The following is a 21,348-nucleotide window of genomic DNA, read 5'->3' as shown; positions in this document are numbered from 1 at the left end:
GAAAGAAAAATTAAAAGCTGCTGGATTATAATCAGAAACCACTCATTGACTTCTCCAAAGGGACTTTTTGTTTACAGGATCGTGTGAGCAACACACCGTGTGCAGGTTTGACTTTATTTGACGTTATTCAGAACGCTTAGTGATGTCAAAGTACAGAGAGAGAGATGTGAAAGGAAACTCATCCATATGATTTCTCAAATCGCTCTTGCGGTACTTTAATGTCATTCACCTGTCTGTTCTTGTGCCGCCACATGAAGTCAAATATATCAGTCTGCCCTCCATTCACTTTTATGGTGATTTGATTTCACACGACATCAAACACAACAAATATAAACTGTATATAAAGTCCAACCTGTCAAAGTGGCTAATTTGTTTAATTCAGTATCAAATACAATGACCCAATAAATCAGACAGATGTTTCACTTCTCAATCTGTAGCATTTGACAACCAGCACGACTGTCGCTAACAGATATAGACAAACTGCCAGCAGAAAAGTGAGAATGATGAGCCCAAACATCTCCTGATAAACACCTGAAACAGAAACACATGTTATCATGCAGTATATCTGAAAAACAACAAACAAAATCACTTGAGATCATTTCTATAGACTCTCACCTCTGACTGAGATCCAGCTCTTTGGAGACTCTCCTCTCTCTGGGTGTTTACAGTAGTAGAAACCCTCATGTGACTTTGAGACTGTAGGGATGATCATCATGTCTCCTGTAGTCTGATTCTGCACCACTGATCCATCTTTATAAAATTCAGCTCTCAGGTTAGAGGGGTTTTTATCTCGATATAAACAGCGTAGAGTCAGAGGATCTCCTTCAGTCACAGGATGAACAGGACTGTCCAGAATCACATCAGCATCTACACAACAGAAGAAATGACTGATGATTATAAATTATACAAATATCAGATTGATTTGTACTATTTTATATCAGCTTGTTACATCTGTCAGATGCTAAAAAATAAAGTAAAATTCCATAGACTTTAAATGAAAGAGCATCATTTGGTTTAAAGCTACATGTGTTTTTATGCACTGATGGTAAAGATTTTCTGCCTCTAAAACGAATACAGAATTATAAACTCACTGTGTACTGAGATATTAACAAGATGAAGTTTCTCTCCAGATTCAGACTGACACCAGTACACTCCAGTATCAGATGCTTCAAGATATCTGATTGTACATGTAGATGTTGTTCCTGTAGATCTCCAGTCTGATGATGAACAAGATTTCAGTTTGTCTGTGTATCTTCTCACTGTCCATCCAGTAGATTTACTGTGATCCTCACAGCTCAGAGAGAGAGATTCAGATGAGAAGTGTTGAGATCTGTTGGGTCTGATGATCAAAGAGACTGAAGGAGAAACACCTGAGAAGAAAATGACAGAAAATCATCTTTATAAGAGATAAATAAATAAATTAATGATATAAAACATAAGAGTGTAAGAGATTGTTGTTGTTTAGTTGTGTGTGATGAACTCACCAGTGATCCACAGTGTTTGTGTGTTACTGTACTCTGTGTGATAGACTGGATCTCCTCTCTCTGCTCTGCACATATAAACTCCTGTGTGCTTCACAGTCACTGAACTCACTGTGTAGATGCCTTTAGATCCTCCACTGCTGTTTGACACCAGCTCATAATCATCTTTATTCACTGAAAAGTCAAAATCTCATTTAACCCTTAAGATGTTTTGAATAATATCAGTTGATGTAGATGTTATGAGATGAATGAGATATTACCTGAGTAAAGACTCTGTACAGTGAACCAGCTGAATGTCCAGCCTGTAGATGAACTTCTAACCTCACACATCAGAGTCACTGAATCTCCTTCAGTCAACCACCGGTCTGGAGAAACACTTAAAACTGTCTGTGGTTTATCTGAAAGTGATCAATCTCTCATGAATAACATGTTACACTTCATCTCTTCACACTAATAATGATGAACAAACATATAAACTCACCTGATGATACAGTCAGTGTAACAGCATCACTCATCTCAGTGTTTTGTTCACGTATCTTTCCTCTACAGGTGTATTTACCACCATTATGATAATTATACATCTTGATTTTACACTCTTGTGTCTCACAGGACAACCGTCTATACGTGGTATTTGGCTTCACAGTCCAGCTGTATGTCCACTCAGTGTCTCCTGTATCCTGTATGTCACATCTCAGAGTAACATTTTCTCCTCTGAACAGCTGTTTGTCAGGATCAACACTCACTACAGGTTTAAGATTCTCTGTATAAAACATAATGCATTTTTCATAATTAATTCATTATATCACCATGTAAGGAAAATTCAACAAAACACATGTACACAACTTTTCATTTTTAAACACTTGATCTGGTTTATACAAACAATAACAGACCTTCAGAGAATAAGCCAAATGATTTCAAAGTACACAAACTGAGTTGTAAAAATTAGACATGAAGTACCCTCATGTTGGTTACACTTCAGAACCCTGTTTTTATTTCTTGTGATCCTGTGACTGCTAGATTTTTATGAAGTTTGTCATACCCTTGAAATTTCTTCGAAAGCGACTTCAACCTGGCAGGGGAATATAAACCAGCGCCAACAGGACTCATGCGCACTTCCTCTAGTATGGTGTCTCTCAGTGTCCATACAGAATGCAAACACAACCATTCACGAGAATGATCTACAGACCTGGCCCGTGGCTTTAAAGCCCGGACCCGATGTAACTCGACACATCAACATGAATTATCTGCCCGAACCCGACCAGCAGCCCGACGCCGCGGACCCCCCCTTTGTTCTTATCATACACGTATTATCATGACCAGCAGACGGGAATTCAAATCAACCTTTAATGTTCACGCCTTTTAACAATACAAACAACTGAAACAATAAACTTTAAATATATAAATAGGCTATATAAATATGCCTTAAATACATATCACACAATAATAAATAAAAAGAACTCAAACATGTACCCAGCCAGTGGCTACCCCTCCTGTAATAGCGACAGTGAATTCACCTACGGCAAGTTTACTTTTCACCAACTCCTGGCTAAAGGCGTGCACGCAGGGGAGTCGGGTCTGCCCCCGCCCCTCTCCGTGATGCACGTTGCACGCAGCAGCTGGACTTTACGGTGAACAGCAGCGATAATTAATAAAAAAATTCACTGAGCGGAAAAGATTAAGCCCGAGGTCCGACCCGAGTCATTTGCTTATATTTTTGGCCGACCCAACCCATTGAGAACTCTATCGTGACACATATAAGCATTAAATTATAATCTTCCAAGTCTTTCCAATTCTTCAAAGCTATTCTTCAACAATTTCTTATTTTGTGTAACAGGTAAGCGATAGACAAAGTTATAAAGATTTGGATTAGCATAGAGGAGGGGTGTCCAAAGTCGGTCCTGGAGGGCCTGTGTCCTGCAGAGTTTAGCTAAAACTTCCCTCAACACACCTGCCTCAAAGTATCTAGTCTGCCTAGTAAGACCTTGATTAGCTGGATCAGGTGTGTTTGATTAGGGTTGGAATAAAACTCTGCAGAGACACTGGCCCTGCAGGAGCAGGAGTGGACACCCCTGGCATAGAGGAAAGCGAATGGTGATAAAAATATTTTTGTGTTAAGATAAATACTTTTTTAAACAACCCATAACAGACTGTCATATTAACTCTTTCCCCGCCATTGGCGAGATATCTCGTCAATTAAGAGAAAACGCTTCCCCGCCAATGACGAGATTTTCTGTCTTTCCGCAATACCGCAACTTTTTAAACCCGGAAGTATTGCCCTATGGCAAGCGGCTGCATGTCCGTGTCTGTTTTAAAGATCGCTCTGAATGGGATCTCTATGAAAAGTCCGTCACAAAAATGGAATTATCTCTGCTTTTTGCTCAAAATATGGTGTTTTTGCAAAAACCTACCCATATTCAAAAGCTGAGTGCAAAAGAACCACTAAAGGTAGGATGAAACGTTTTTTTTTTTTTTTGAAAGCAGAGGGTCTGTTCTTTCATTTGATATATTGTATGTTTATATATTTAAAGAAGAAAATTTTCTGGAAGGCATTAAACTTTGGTGAAAATCATGAAAAAAGCTGGCGCTGGCTGGCAACTTTTTTTTTAAACGCTGGCGGTGAAAGAGTTAAAGATGGCATGTTTTCGAAGCTTTGATTGTGTTTACGGTGTGCAATATAACATGTGTTTATGTTTTCTGCGTGAAAAAAACTGAAGCTTTATACCGCTATTTTTGCTGTTATAAAAACGGGCTGATGTCTTCCTTGTTTTGTGGTGTCCCTCCTTCAGAAATACGCAATGAGTTCTGATTGTGTAGATTGTTTAGTGTATTGTGATTTGACAGCAGCAGTTTGACGCATCAGCAAAGGCCAAACAAATGGTATTTGACTCCAGGATGAAAAGAACAGCGTCTCAATGGCATGGCAACAAAACACTTTGTGATGTAACTCTTCATCTTCTCCCTGGAAGTGCAACAAGGTCATGTCACCAGGTGACTATGGTAGGGCAGGAACCAAAAGTGGCGGAGAAGGGTTCCGGTTGAGTATGGTTTCCGCCCGGACCCGATTTTTAATCATTTGTACTTCCTGATCTCCCTAACAACACAATCAGGGTTTATTGGAAACAGGTGCGCAGGATTAAGGGGGGCGATCCACGATTGGAAGAAGAAATGAGGACGGGCCACATAAATAGAGCTGTAGCAACACACAGGAGAGAGTCGTTTCGGGCACGAGCTGCTTCACTGCCTAGGGCAGACCCGATCACACGCTTCGTCCTTAGAGGAGCCGGAGGGCACCGTTGATCCACGGAAGCGCTTATAGAGCATGGAAAGAGTGCGGCAGCCAAGAAAGGCGAAAAGGACGGAGCGGTGGATGTTAAAGGAGCACTGCACCGGAACGTGCTTTTGGTGTACTTTGTGTGCGCTGTGTTGCTGCTGTGCAGACCCGCTGTTCTCAACCTACATTGATCCCTTGGGGAAGAAAGAGATAGAAGACGATCGGGTGAAGAGACTATTGGGCGATTTCACTTGTGTATGGGCTACTACTGAGTCATCGAGTGCATTGTTAGAGGACGGTGTTGACAACAAAGAGTGAGTAACAGTGGATGTGTGTTTGATGAAGTATTTAAAAGAAGAGCTGCTTGGTGTACTTTCTGAGTGTGTTAAAGGTCTCTGGCCCCACTGAAGAGAGAAGCGTGGGCGAGCTGCTGATCAACCGGAGACACGGGCAGGAAAAACCCAACCGGGGAACCGTGTGCTGTTTGTCATCTGCCCCTGCGGATAAAAGAAGCGTGGGTGAGCCGAAAAGGTAACGATAAACATACAGGGGCTGCATTGATTAAACTTGTGTACCAACCCGTCTTCTCTGTGGAAAGAACAACGCTCAACCCGCCTCACGAGGTAGTCGAAGCCAGGCGGTCCAGTCCATAAATTCACGTAAAGTGTGTGTGCAGAGTGCCGTGGGTGAATTGTGATTATCATTTGTGTTTACACTTAGCTTGCTGTGTATGCTGTGCTTGTAGCGACCAGAACTGCCCTGGCCCCAGACGGGTCGTGAGAAGAAAGGACACGCTGTGGTTCGAGCCCCACGAGCAGAGGAAAACTAAACACCCCTTGCTTATAGCAATGTCTTAAGGAGGAATGGACCGTGTAAACAGTGTGAACCACTTACCTGTGCCCCAGTGAATGCCCCGAAGTGAATGGAAAGCCCAAGTCTTGTGAGTAACTTACCATTGTGATGGGTCACCTACCTTTGCTTATAGCAACGTCTTAAGGAGGAACGAACCGTGTTAACCGTGTGAATCACTTACCTGTGCCCCAGTGAATGCCCCGAAGTGAATGGAAAGCCCAAGTCTTGTGAGTAACTTACCATTGGTGATGTGTTGCCTACCTTTGCTTACAGCAACGCCTTAAGGAGGAACGAATTGTGTCAACAGTATGAATTACTTACCTGTGTCCCAGCCGAGGAAACCTAAGGGTGAACGAGAGACAGAAGGAATTAGGCAAGTAGCAACCAAGTACGGAAATAAGCCACTAATTGTGTTCCCCCTGTTTTGCCTCCAGGAAGAAGCGGAGGGCGCCACGGATTAAAGGACCAAATCAGAAAGGAGTCCCAGCCCCCGTCTCATGGTCCAAATTGCCCTGGAAGCAAGAAGAAGCGAATTGTTTTAAACTGCCCTTTCCCCTTTCCCCCTTTGCTTTTAGATATTTAAATAAAGATATATTTTAATTGTAGTATACTTGTCTGTCCGGTCATTGGGGTGGTCTTGGGAAACTCCTCGAGGTGGCAATTAGAGAGGGGCGTGACCCTTTAGAGATCTCGGGTCCGCTCCGGCCTGTGACAGTCACGCCATCTTTTTGGCGTTTTCTGTAGGCGGAGCTTACCGTACTCTCCGGACTATAGATCCTTTTACAGCCCACGTGATCAAAATTGGCAATAGAAGTCGTGTTATTCCCCATTGGTTCTAACATGTTAGCAAAACTGGTTCCCAGCATCAAAATTTCTGGTTGTTGCATTTGGTTGCACTACTATACAGTAATATACTAATATACGTATATATGTATCTGGCCACTTCATATTTGGGCATCTGCTAACGTCTTCTATCCACTCCACTATAGTACACGAATGTGGTGGCTGTGTTGAAAAAGTTGATAAGTCAACTTTTTAAAATAACTTTTTCTGTCTGTGTTGCTTCACTGCTGATTCTTGCCATACTTCTTTAACTGGAACAAATATAATCCCCATCCATCCGTAGGCCCAATGGTGGTAACCAACAGCATGGCGAAGGATTCTAGCGCGTTTGGCCTTTTCCGGCACTTGCAGATGACGTTTTGGCATTACGCAATTTGGTATTATTATCTGACTCCAAAGATAAAGTTAATATAAATCGGATTGATAATTACTTTTAACCGTTGCAGAATTTGGGTGGATGTTTAGTTATTCTGGTTTAGCCCTACTTACTATTGCATCCGTTCGTTTGGCTACACATGTCGCTTTGGACTCACGCACCGGCCGTTTATTAATTTTTAATAATCATGCGGGCCCACGATCACAATCAAACCAGGCTTGGTTGCTGCTAGAGGTTTAACCATTTGTTCAGAAGGCTGCCTTATGCTTGCTCATCTCTGAACATACTTTATTAAGTCCCCATAGAGGTGCAACTTAATTATTACAATAGTTATTTCTAACCAGAAGTTCACAACCACTATCATAAAAGAAAACTGACCGTCTTCTTCAATGATTGCTTTCTATAATCGTGCCATAATTTAATATCCAACTTAGATAGATTAATATGTGACCCGTCACGGAAACCAGGGACTCAAGTCGGCAGCACAAGTTTCGAGAAAATGAGAAACAAAGTTTTTTTTTTCGAAATTTGTGATTTTCGTTTTATTGCAGAATCTGTTAGTTAAGATCACGAAGAAGCCTCTCCATGTTTGAGATAGCAGTTTTTGTATATTTAAAAGCGTACATTTTGCGGTTAAAATAGGCTTGTTTTTCCGGAGATTCTAGCGTGCAGCGGGGGGCGTCATTGTCTGTGTGTATATTTACATACTAAGCATGTGTTTTCGCCTCCGCCCCCAAAGGGAACAGCGTGACTACTAAATAAGGATAGTTCGCCCAAAAATGAAAATAATGTAATTAATGACTCACCCTTATGTCGTTCTAAACTCGGAAGACCTCCGTTCATCTTCGGAACACAGTTTAAGATGTTTTATCGTTAGATTTAGTCCGAGAGCTTTCCCCTTCATTGAAAATCTATGTATGGTTTCCATGTCCAGAAAAAACATCATCAAAGTAGTCCATGTGACAACAATGGGTCAGTAAGATTGTGTTGATGCATCGAAAATACAGTTTGGTCCAAAAATAGCAGAATTACGACTTTATTCAGCATTGTCTTCTCTTCCGGCTCGAGCGTGAAGTCACGTGACTGTAGTGACGCGCTGCCCTGTTCCTCAGACATGTTTGCTAAGTTTTTTTTTTTCAAACTTATAGCCTGCGTCTCCCCAGACTGTAAAGCTTGGGCGCACAAAACAAAAGAAAAATAAAAGAAGCTGGGGCGGAACAAATAACAGTCAGCCGCGTCACTGACTTTATGCGGCGCCGCAGTCGGATGACGTCAAAGTACCGCGAGAGCACTTCAAGAAATCTTACGGAGTAGTTTAATTTCGACTCGCTCTCGCGGTACTTTGACGTCATCTGTATGTCAGTTCTTGCAGCGCAGCATGAGTCCAAACACACAGAAGTTACACAGATATAGTTGTATTCTTCATATAATTGGCTACATGTTTTGTCTATCAATATTTTCCATGAAGTCATTGGCTGATGGAGGAACGAGCGAGCCATTGGTAACCTCTCTAAAGGATGTCACGTTTTCGACGGCGCTGTTTGGATGATCTATTATACTACTTCCCTATTTTAAATACAAACTTTGAAGGCGGGTTCATGTGTTTAACGGGGTGTAAGCTCATATACCCTTACATGTTACGATTTAAATAGTCTTCAGATTATATATTATATTGTATTACCAGACATTCATGCGAAATCTGATGTAAACAATCTATATTTCACGGATTATACGCATTTGTGGACAAATAATGGTCATTGGATAACCTGAAACAGACTGGATTCGACTTGTGATCCCCACAAAGGTAAAAGAGTCATGTTTATTTTTGCGGGTTGTCATTTGATCATAAAATACTACATATGATGCTAGAACATCTCAAAAAGGGTTTTACAGGGGGCATGGCTTAGCTAAATGAGATGTAAATGAGCCCTATTGTCTCCCCCAGCTGAAAAGAAGAGTCCCTTTCGTCTCGATTTTCTCGGTTTGAGTATTTCTGAGTTCCTATATTCAAATGGCCACAACTTCTCCAAATCTTATCAGATTTCCATGTGTTACACATCGTTGGAAAGCTTAGAAACTGCACTTTCAGAATCTGTGAATAACTCAAAATGCCCAGATCCGACTTGTGTCCCTACTTTCCGTGACTGGTCACATATTGAAATAACCAGAGTTTGAGGCTCATCTGATTTAGCGTGGTCAGACAACATTTATGTGTTACTCTAAACAGGAAATACACTATTAACCTTCACACATCTAATTTAACTTAAACTAACGCCAAGTGCTAGTCGGATCTCCAAAATCCGTCGCTGATGTACTACTATGCCATCTAGACTGGGACTAGCCTGATTTCAATCATTGCGGTAACAAGAATACATCGTAATTTACTAGTCATATAACTTTCGTAACAACACAGAATAAATCTACACACAATTTATTAGCCAGGTAGGAAGGTCATAATTCAAAGTCAATTCACAATCCAATTAAAACATGAAGAATCAAATGAGAATATTGCATACCAATTGATGAAGATCTGTTTACAGACTCCTCAAAGTAAAATAAAATACATGATGCTGGGGGTGCATTTCTAGATCTAGAAAGTCCCACCTGAATCTTTTACACATCTCCTTAAATAACCAAAGAACAAAGCATATAGGAATTTGATACTGATTGGTTATTGTAAAACTCAGGGCTGTCCTTTATTTGCATACAGGGGGTGATTGGTTTATGTCTAAGATGCGAGGTGTCTATTAACATTGAGTGAAGTTTGCTAACAATTTAACATTGAATTCTGTTGTTATAAGAGTGAGACCATTGTAACCACTTGCAATGATATATTTCAATGAAGAACAAATAAGAAAAGATTCTTTGTGCATGTAGAATGTGGCATTTCACATACTGTTTGCTTTATGAGAATGAGAGTACAGATATATCATGCCCTAAGGTGTGATCTTTGAAAACCAAATGGTCTCAGTAGGAAGTCCACTGTGAATCGTAGAGATTTGTTTTCACGGGCACTCAATTTGCCCCTATGCAGTGTCCTTTGGGGAGCGGCTATCTTTACTCAGGAAATTGTCCTTACACTTCCGTTTCCAAACTGCGCACGCATACGTTGCCACATCATCATTGTGTACAAACAGTAAAATGGTCTATAAGCCACACCGGAGTATAAGCAGCATCATTCAAAAATGCGTCATAAGTCATTACGAAAAAACATATATAAGTCACAGTAGACTATATGTCGCGTTTATTTAGAAAATTATTTCACAAAATCCAAGCCGAAGAACAGACATTTAATCTGGAAAGGCAAGTTATTCAAGTAAACAATAGCAGACAGAACAGCAGGCTGAATAGATGTCTGTACGTTAAAGTAATATTATCAGTTATTTAAACGATAAACCATAGCATGTAGAACTTACCTGGAAGGTTGAATAGGCTAAATTAACCGGACAAGCCAACTTGCGTGAAGCTCGCATACTCGTCATTCCACATTACAGAATCCATTGAATTACAAAAATACAGAAGCAGCATTTTGCGGACTCACCCGGCTGTATACGGTTATGTTGTCTCTTGCCTCATAAATGTCAAAATTAATTCATACTGACTTACAAGGCGCACCTGACTATAAGACGCAGCACCAGCCAAGCTATGAAAAAAAACGTGGCTTATAGAATGAAAAATATGGTAGTCAAAAATACTGAATATTGTCGTCATCAAGCTGGGAAGTAGAGGGCTTTATTCCAAACCAGACGTTTTCTGTAGTCCTTAAAAAGTGAATTTTGTAAAAAAAAAATATTTTGTGGCATTGAACTTTGAGCTTTATCATTTTGCAGGTATTATTTATGCTCTAACAGCAACATTACACACTAACTAAATTTTGAAAAATGGGATAACGAAAAATTGCACCTTTAAATATGAAGTTTACCATGAATGAGATCTTAAATGATAAGTCAATTTTCTTAACAAAAATCCAGATAATTTACTCACCACTATGTCATCCAAAATGTTAATGTCTTTCTTTCAGTCGAGAAGAAATTATGTTTTTATATGACGTTAATGGACCCCAACACTTAACAGTTTTAATGCAGTTTCAAATTGCAGTTTCAAAGGACTCTAAACCATCCCAAACGAGGCATAAGGGTCTTATCTAGCGAAACGATTGTCATTTTTGACAAGAAAAATTACAAATATGCACTTTTAAACCACAACTTCTCTTCTTCCTCCGGCTGTGTGACGCGCCAGCGTGACCTCACGTAATTGCGTAATGACATAAGGTCACGTGTTACGTATATGAAGCACACATTTGCAGATCATTTTAAACAATAAACTGACACAAAGATATTAATTAGTTTCATTCCACATACAACAACGTCTTTTTAGAGACCCAGAATAAAACTTAAATATTTGTATTGGAAAGTCAGCACACAAGGGGCCAATCACACCAAATGCGTTTTAAAGGTGCTCTAAGCGAATTGAAGCGTTTTAGACCATAAAACATTTTTTGTTACATACCGGAAACATCTCCTCACTATCTGCTTGCTGCCTGTCCGCTGATCAAACTGTAAAAAAACGCGATCTTTGTAGACAGCCCAGGCTTCACAAACGGCAATATCAACAAATGGCCAAACCTAGCATCACAAATCAAAACAAAGTATTCCAGCCAATAAACGACAAAAAGGATTTGGGGGTGGGGGTTGGGCGCGTTCATGAAAGCACGGAAGGGAGGGGGAGGGGGAGGAGTTAGCTACGCTCCGTCTGTTTGAAAACAGTTTCGAAAGTCAACAATAACTAACGTCTCGCAGATTCGCTTAGAGAACCTTTAAATGCTTGGAAATGTAAGAGCGGCTATTTATATTGCTAGCCAACCATGAAGGCAGCTGTCCTGTCAATAAAATATTGACGCGTGAGTGTTCTTTTGCTGTTATCCGTCATGGTGACACTTTACAATAATGAATAATGAATGAATAATCATAATACATATACATAATACTAATACATAAATTAATAATCCCTTTACTATGAACTAATGATGAGTTAAGCTATGTACTAATCAATAACTAACAATAACTATGTCATGAGTCATATGAATTCATGCATGAATTAAAGCCACCTTAACTACACTTTAATACATGTTTGTTAGTTAATGCATTAATTAACACTTTGGGTAACCCAAATCAAACATGCTCTCTAGAAGAACGTAAATAACTTGTTTATGCAAAATTTTTAGGTTTGTAATGCAAAACTGTTTACATTTGCTCCTGCAGCTGAGCTACAAACATAATTGAGTGGCACTGGATTTCTTGCAATATTTACAGTTAACCTTAATCATTAAATGTACAATTATGCATTCATAATTAAAATGAGTTATTCCACTGCTGCCATTAAGAGTGACGGAAGCTATTCTTTATCAATTTAAATCAGTGTTAGCCTACAGATAATGGTTATTGTTGTGGTTATTGTGTGAACTGGCTTGTCTTATTATCAAAATGCACATACAGTATCTGTCTTGTGTTCTTGTTCTTCTTTTAAAGGGATACTTCACCGATTTAGCATTCAGCTTTGTATCTGTAGAAACCCGGCAGTATTACTGAATGACCATGTTTCCCTCCCTCATTTCCCCCTGAGAGGAGAGATATCTGCATTTTGGTTCTGCAAAAAAGTCCTCCGATGATGTAATATGACGATTTTTGCATCATCGGAGGACTTTTTTGCAGAACCAAAATGCAGATATCTCTCCTCTCAGGGGGAAATGATGGAGGGAAACATGGTCATTCAGTAATACTGCCGGGTTTCTACAGATACAAAGCTGAATGCTAAATCGGTGAAGTATCCCTTTAAGCCATTATTGCCCCTTCCAAATGCCTGCACCATTTTCACCTCTGCTCCTCCCCATTACAAACCACCAAAAATTAGGATTTAGATGAGCTGAATATGTATAGAATGTGTACTTGATAACTTTTTAACAATGTACCCCTCCAAGAAATGTCATTAACTACACAATAATACAGTAACAAATCATTAATTTATGTTCGTTTATTATAAGTTAATGATGAGTTATTATTGATGTGTCCCTTGAAGTAAAGTCATGACCTAATCATACTTAACAAATCATGAATTGATAATGAAAAGATAATGAAAACAGACTCACCTGATACTGTCAGTGTAACTGCATTACTGATGTGTGAGTATCGTGATCCTCTGGTCTCTGTTCCTCTACAGGTGTATTTACCTGCGTCAGACTCAGTAGCAGATTTGAGTGTGTAATACTGAAATTTATTCTGCTGGATGATTGAATCTTTATACCAGCTGTACTGCCAGCTGCTGACTCCTCCTCCATTGATGACACATGTGAGAGTGACAGTTTCTCCTCTGAATACATGATCAGCAGGCATAACAGACACTTGAGCTGTTGGTATTTCTGTACATTGACAAAAAAATTCACATTGTAAACAGTGTTTAATATTGTATGAACACTTACATAATCGTAAAACGTAGATGTGATTTATTGTTTATAACTCATGTTATTGCCACTCATTCAGTGTTTTAGAAAAAAATAAAAAATAAGTTCTATAAGAAGTGTATTACGTGAGTATAAATACTTACTCTGTACTGTCACTGTTATTGGTTCACTGTCTTGTGTGTAAACCTGAGGGTTTTCTCTTCTTCTGGCACTGCACTTGTACTCTCCTCCATCAGAGACTTGCACAGATGTGATTGTTTTAGTTCCTGTAGTTTCAGTGGATTCAGTGTTTGAAGGGTTTATGAAGATAAACTCCCATCCAGTGGACTGATGAACCTCACAGGTCAAAGTAACTGAGTCTCCAATGAACACAGACGTCTGTGGCTGCACAGTCAGAGTTGGTGTTATATCTGCAGTATAGAAGTTGTATAAGTTTATCAACATGATCTTGTTACTGTAGGTTATAAATCATCAACAGTGTATTTTTATTTCACAGATAAATCTTTAAAACTCATATGACTGATGTCTGTTTGTGTGGATTTAAAGGTGCAGTGTGTAAATTTTAGCGGCATCTAGTGGTGAAGTGTTGAATTGCAACCAATGGCTCAGTCCACAACTCAAACCTCGCTTTTGAAACACATAGAGAAGCTACTGTAGCCACCACCAGACAAACATGTCATCGTCGGAGACATCTTAGTAAAAAAAGGTTGTCTGTTAAGGGCTTCTGCAGAAAAATGGCGGCCCAAAATGGCGGCTTCCATTCCTCGGTGTATGTAGATAAAAACGTCTCATTCCAAGTTAACAAACACATAACGGTTCATTATAAAAGGTCTTTATCCACCCCTGATAATACAGTTTTGTATATTATTTTGCATTTCTGTCAAAAGATCCTTTTAAAAATTACACACTGCACCTTTAAATAACAAAATTCAATGGTGGCTGACTTTAAAATAAAGGAACTAGCTTGGTTAAAAAGTTTTATTTGATCTTTTTCATTTAAATGTACATACATTAAAATCTATTTATTATCAAAATACTGCAGACATTTTTAGCTTTCTTTAAAAGTATTCACTATTTAAAACATGGGAAATTATTCAGGACAATGTATTAAATACATATTCAGTCTTAGATAATTTGCCCCATTTAAACCAAAGCACTTAGTGTTTTATCCTCCGTAACTACCACTTGTTCACTGTCCTATTAAATCATTTTCATGTGTTTTTAGAACAAAGTGTATTATGTGAGTATAAAAACTTACTCTGTACTGTCACTGTTACTGAGTCACTGTATTGGGTGTAAACCTGAGGGTTTCCTCTTCTGGCTATGCACTTGTACTCTCCTCCATCAGAGACTCGCACAGATCTGATTGTTTTAGTTCCTGTAGTTTCAGTGGATTCAGTGTTTGAAGGGTTTATGAAGATAAACTCCCATCCAGTGTACTGATGAACCTCACAGATCAGAGTAACTGTGTCTCCAATGAACACAGACGTCTGTGGCTCCACAGTCAGAGTTGGTTTTACATCTGTCAATATAAAATCATTAAGAGTTGTTAAAGTTTTTTCCCAACAAGATCTTTGTGAAGTGAATGTGAAGTCAAGTATAGTAGCCCATTCTTCAAAATGTGACCTCTGCATTTTACCCATCCCAGTGAGTAGTAAACACACACACTGCAACTTATGAACACCCACCAACTGGGGGAAATGTGCCTTACTAAAGACATAGGCATAGTATACTTGCGGGATTCCTCGTAAAACTTTTCTTATTCGCTGTTCTTTCTCTTCTTGTTTTATTGGTGGGTGTCGTTCGAGTTATATGTTACAAATACTCTGAGGCCTGCTTTATCGGCGGGGGAATGTAGCAAACATCAAATATGGCCAGTGGTATTTTTTACAGAAAGATTACAAAATACGGGAGAAATACGAGAAATTATTTAAACCGGATGATGGCGAGATAGAATGGTAAAATATGGCAGAATCCCTGGAAAAACGGGAGGGTTTACAAGAATGGCATTAACCCAATCACAAGTGAGTGTTTCAGGCATGTCATCTTTCCTCCACGTAAATCTGTTTAAGCTTCAAAGGTTAAAATATGGAAGCAGGCATGGGGCGGGAAGTGCGGGTGCTGCAAGTGGTGGCAAATTATTATAATATTCAGACCAGCATAATTTGTGCAGTTAGGGGTTGCCATAATAGCTGGTAATGAGTATTTGCATGCTGTATTTGCATCTGCTGGCGACGCCCTGTCAGAGGAGTGTAAATATATGGCAGGTGTGCTGCATTATTTCCCTGAGAAACCAAGCATAAGAGACCTGTTGCCTAAGCAGTTGTTCAGTAACCGTTGTGAGGGGGACGTGACTTCTCTGTTCCCTACCTTTAGGGCATGAGGGTTAAATCCATAACCGAGACATTCCCTTTAAGTCTGTCTCTTCAACCTCATGTCGATGACAAAGAGCTGTTCTAAGATCCTATGGTCCAAAAAAGCATGCATGTCCCCTAACCTCTTTATTGAGGCCAATGCAGCCAGGAGCAAAGTTTTCATTATGAGAAACTTGAGCTGCACTTACTGCAAACGTTTGAAGGAGGCTTCCTAGAGTGTTTCACCAGTCGATGAACTGGTTCCACTTCAAACTGTAAGCATGTCTCGTAGACGGTGCTCATGCTGAAATGATAGTGTGCACTACCTGCTGAAGTAGGCCACTTAGAACATCTATGTCCTGTCCAAGGACCACAAATGGAGTTTCTAGAGGTTCGGACATGGGTGCCACAGGATGCCCCGTCTCTGAGAGAGGAGGTTCTTCCTCAGAGGAATGCAAAAAGTACCACCTCCAGGAACCAGGTTCGGTTGGGCCAGTAGGGTCCTACCAGCAATACCTGCTCCTCGTCCTCCCTGACTTTGCACAACTTTTGCGAATACCCTGCGGCCAGATGTGTGCCAACAGCTGGCAGTGAACAGCCTCTGGAGACTAAAACAGGCTATCTGTGTGACTCCAAACTGTCTCCAAATCAGCTGGATCACCCGGGGTTTGAGACCCATTTGCCTGGGAGCGATGCTCACGAGAACTCATTGGCTGCTCGATTTAGCATGCCTGTGATGTCAATGTCAAGAGACGACCTCAGATGCTCCTGACTGCACAGAAGGAGATGGTGAGCGAGTTGAACACCTTGCCATTTGAAGTATGCCTAGTAGACTAGCACGTCTTTGCCCTGTACCAGCTGTCTTAGGGCGAGTTGACCACCTAACTTTTCTCGGCCTCTTATTGCTACCTGTCCCAACTTTTTTTGGAATGTGTAGCTCTCATGAAATCCAAAATGAGCCATTTGGCATGACATTTCAAAATGTCTCACTTTCAACATTTATGTTATTTATATTCAATTGTAAATAAAATGTACGTTTATGAGATTAGTAAATTATTCCATTCCTTTTTTACTCACAATATCTACAGTGTCCCAACTTTTTCTGATTTGGGGTTATATTTCAAACATCTTGAAAGGAGGCTGATGAATCGGTTGAATCAGGTGTTTATATATAGGAGATATTTAAAATGTATACTGAAAAAAAAACGTGAACAGATTTGGGGCTTTTTAAAAAACACCCCCTCTCACTCTGTTTAACCCTCTGTGGTCTGAGGGGTTTTTAGGGCCCTGGAGAAGTTTTGACCTGCTCTGACATTTGTGCTTTTTCAGTTGCTTAACCCTCGTGTGGTGTTCATATTTCTGTTACTTAGACAATGTTTGTGGGTCTAGTGGACCCACTGCATTATCCGTATCTTAAAACAATGCAGTCATACAAACTTATGTATAACTGTTTACATATGTTTACTTTAGCCTTATTGCAAGTTATATAGACAGAATTTATGGTTAATATTTGTCATTTACCACTAGTAGAGGACTATTTATAGATTAAAGTGCTATTCGTTTTTGTGATAATATGAAATAAGAGAAGAAAATTCTATTCTCCCCCAGATATTGGGGAAAAACATGTTTATCTTAAATAAGTATCTATCACTTTTTCATCTCAAATAAGTTTTTCATCACTTTGATGATTAATTCTTCGAACTTAGTTTGAAATTGTACACATTTGTGTCAGTTTACATAGCACAAGCCCCATCTGAAAAGATGCGGTATCATAACACATCATCCACATTGAACACATAAACTGTTCATGCAAGCCTACACAACACATAAGAAGAAGATTTTTACTGTGTAGTTGTGTTGCATATGCATTTCTTACATTTTATAGACATACTGTGTTTTCCTGTCCATCTTATGTCCACACACACTGCAGTACAATGTGTTGCTATTGGCTACAACCCTAAAATGATGAAAATGCTTGGATATAAAATTTTACTTTCTCTATTTACTTTCTCTCTCTCACGCACTCATACACACACAAACACACACACACACACACGTGCGTGCACACAACATAGGTTTTGTGGTAAACCCATGGTTTTACAAATGGTAATCAATACACCAATTTACCATGATTACTACACTTTTACTATAATACAACCATTCTTATTTTTTGTAAGGGAGATAACGAGAAAATGTAGAATGGTTCCTGTTAGACAGAAGGTAAAGTGTTTGGGACAGTGGGGGGCAGACAAGTGTTCATGCTTGATATATAACATCATGTATCCTTGCGCTACTACAGCAAGTGCAGAAGGACAAAACTCTGACATGCATCCATCACCTATGTACAGACATATATACAAACACACTCATGCACTCACAGGAGTCCCAGATAGGAGAAAAACTGAGTAAAGTTACATAGCACATTAAATTTTTACACTCTCATTAACCCCGGGTCCAGTGGAGCCGAACAGCATATATGTAATATAAATGTGTAGGGGGGTGTACAGTGTACAGTCATTATCAAGTTGTTTATTTTTATGTTCTTTATAGAAAATGAGCCAAGGCCAATGAATCTGAGGTTGAAACAACAATTAATTGCATAATTTTTCTTTTAGTAAACATTAAAAACGGGTCCCACAGACCCGAACACCACACAAGGGTTAAAAACATAATAATAAAGTAAAATAAGGATTTAGATGTCATGTTTGGTGCACTCTGATGAAACAACTCAGCATAGCAATGAGTGGAGAGACTGGATCAGAGATTGAGTAGAATGCATTGACTGCAGGAGGCGATAGTTATGCATAAGGATGTCTCTGCCTGTTCCCTTCCATGGCGCGTTGGTGTGGCGATCTCAGCTCATTACAGATAATGAGGTAACAGGATAAAGACAATACCTCTCCTCCTTCTCATACAGTTTACACCGAATGAGAATATTTGTTTTTGCACATTCTAAGCATTTGGTCAAAATTGAGTTAAGGGTTGAAATGGGCTTGGTGAGATCTGTTGTGTCTTGTGACAAAGTCTCCTGGTTCAATTTTGTCCCATTTCAGAGAAACGTGTGTGCCAAAATTGCAATTACATGTTTGACTGACTGGTGTAAAAAACTCTAAGGGCATTTTTTCAGTGTTTGTGTAGTTACTGCACTTAGCCTTTGTAGGGCAGTATAGTACAGGCAGTCCGGTGCTCGCGTAGCAATCCCTCTGAGTTGCACACACCGGCAAGCACAACAAGCTCATACGACTAGTGGTCGTACTAGAATTTGCCTGTCCTTAAAGGGACTGTATAGTAGGATTTTAAGTGTTTTATTAATCAAAATTAATGTCTTTATTCATAAATATATCCTCATTGGTGTCAAATGACCTCTGCTAATGATCTGAATTTTCTTTTTAAGCTTAGAATTTCTTCTCTTTACTTACATTGAAGTCAAAGGAGGCTTCCATGTCTTTCCGCCATATTGATAAACTATACTAGCAGAGAGGGACAAACTTACTGTACCTTTAAATAGATAGTTCACACAATGTAAATCCTGTCATCGTTTATTTCTAAACCTGTATGAGTTTCTTTCTTTTGAACACAAAGGAAGATATTTTGGTAAATAATGGCAACCCATTGACTTTCACAGTATAGAGAAACAAATACTAAAGAAATAAATTCATACAGGTCTAGAACAACATGAGGAAGAGTAAATGATGACAGGATTTTCATTTTTAGGTAAACTATTCCTTTAATGACATTTGACAGAGGCTTTTGTAAATAACATTCAGTTTCTTGCACAGATTGATTGATTCACTTTATAAGACATAAATATATTGTCAGAAGGTACTGGGATTACTATTATTTTGCCTGTATATGTTACTTAAATGCATCTTAGCCAAAAAAACTGATATATTCGACTATATCGACTATATTAGGCCTATCATGCTATGTGATGAAAGTTTTTGTATTATTTTAGAATAAAATTACATATTTGATTAAGCATTTTAAGTATTTTCATTATGTCCAGCAAAATACACAAATGTAATAAACCATTTTTTTAAATGAATAAAAATGAATCACCTGCAGTTTGTTGAGAGAGGATGTTTGAAATCAGCACTGTAAAAAAAACAAAAAGAAAACTTACATTTAAACATGAAGCTGATAAACCCTCTGAAAGTAAAATAATTTGATGTATAGATCTTGCTGGTTCGAGTCCTGCTCAGGTCGGGTGCTTATAAGACCGGTAACAGTGGGCATCAGCCAAAACAAACTAAACAAACTTCTTCAATTGTTTAAAAACAGAAACAGCATTTATTCAAACCAAGCGGCCAAAACACTTCATCTCTTTTGTCTGAGTATGATATCATAGTGCTGTTAAAGACCACCCCTGCTGAACAAGGGCTGCGTCCGAAAACTCTAAATTGCTGCCTTCTGTGGTTTATGAACTACAATGACAAATTCAACAACATCCGCTGTTTTGTGATCATCTTTAATGCTGTTATTACAGAAAACCTCTGCTGTTTGTGCTGTTTACAGATTTTAATATCACACCAGATAAAGTTTCTGTTAAACTGTTCTGGTTTAAACTTTCACATTGCAAATACAGGATTATATAAAGCTAATAAAGCATTGATAACTGAACAAACAGCTGATCTCTCTCCTTCACCCACAACACAACAGATACATTTCTGTTTCAACCACACACACAACACTATCTACACACTGACTGACTGTTTCATACAAACATCATTCACGTTTATAAAACAGTTAGTTCCAATCCTTGATTCTGATTGGTCAATAGGTGTGCTTTATTCACGATAAAACACTGCTATGACTGCTTCACCCAACGGTTCTGTTAATCACTGCGCCCTTAGCAACACCCTTAGCAACCACACGTATCGGTTTGTTGTTTCTATTTGAGCTTTCATGCATATCACACACTGGAACACATTTTTGTTCATGGTCAGGGACTATTTTTTTTCTAGCGGAAGAAATGCTTTTTATTGATTTAACTTCATGAAAGTTGCACTAATATTTTTATTTAACTTTAATATTGTGTGGTTACCGTTTTATAAAAGCAATAAGGTACTTGAGGCAAGTGCTGTATCGTGAATAAGTAACGGCTGTAGGGGTTGTAGGCACTCCGCTCCGCATCGTGCCTAATAACGCCCTTCAGCTGTTACTTATTCACGATACAGCACAGCCTCCCGTACCTTATTGCTTACATATATAATGAGAAAAGCATGAAACGATTTAGTAAAAATACAGGAGCAGTAAATCTCTTGATCCTGTAAACAATGTGACAGTAATTAATGTGTAATCAAATTATAAAGAGAAGATAATACTCACAGAGAACTAGAGGAAGAGAAATCAACTCCATACTGATCTACTGATGACTGACACTTAAACATCAAACACTCGACCTCAAGACTTCCTCTGTAACAGTTTTGGGCTGGGGTCCACTAGGGGGCCTCACGATGGCTTGAAATTATTTATTATAAGATCAACTGTACACACATTAAAATACAATCTAATTATTTCTCAGTGATTTTTTTTAACAAATATTTATCTTTGTAGTTATCCCAAGCTATGGGGTGCATTATTTGAGTAGAAATGATGAGGGGCCTATAAACTGTTGTGGTCAGTGGAGGGGCTTAAAGAGAGAAAAATTGAGATCCACTGATCTTACACAACATTTACAACATGAATGTTTTAAAAATAGTTTACAAATGAAG

The 21,348-nt window shown here is 39.0% G+C and overlaps 1 protein-coding gene across 1 annotated transcript; it reads right to left on the bottom strand.

Annotated features, from left to right (window-relative positions):
* Positions 1-406: 406 nt before the first annotated feature.
* Positions 407-20,993, bottom strand: LOC135733731 (Fc receptor-like protein 2). Its single transcript, XM_073813704.1, has 10 exons — positions 20,963-20,993; positions 19,694-19,729; positions 14,539-14,802; positions 13,424-13,690; positions 12,969-13,238; positions 1,754-1,879; positions 1,485-1,670; positions 1,092-1,370; positions 616-867; positions 407-531 (listed from the first exon to the last, which is right to left on the bottom strand). The coding sequence occupies exons 1-10, from the start codon at positions 20,991-20,993 to the stop codon at positions 407-409; spliced, it is 1,836 nt and encodes a 611-aa protein (XP_073669805.1).
* Between the last annotated feature and the right edge of the window lie 355 nt (positions 20,994-21,348).

The sequence above is a fragment of the Paramisgurnus dabryanus genome, chromosome 3 (genome assembly GCF_030506205.2).
Source record: "Paramisgurnus dabryanus chromosome 3, PD_genome_1.1, whole genome shotgun sequence".
NCBI lineage: Eukaryota > Metazoa > Chordata > Actinopteri > Cypriniformes > Cobitidae > Paramisgurnus > Paramisgurnus dabryanus.
Note: the sequence above shows the minus strand (reverse complement) of the source record. Positions and strands in the feature narration are given on the sequence as shown.

Bases quoted from the DNA above. Each gene is read 5' to 3' on its own strand.
- LOC135733731 (XM_073813704.1), bottom strand. From the start codon at position 20,993: ATGGAGTTGATTTCTCTTCCTCTAGTTCTCT. The intron at 14,803-19,693 runs GTGATTCATTTT...TTATATTGACAG, and splicing joins CCTCTCTCAACAAACTGCAG to ATGTAAAACCAACTCTGACT. The intron at 532-615 runs GTGAGAGTCTAT...TTTCTGTTTCAG, and splicing joins GAGCTGGATCTCAGTCAGAG to GTGTTTATCAGGAGATGTTT.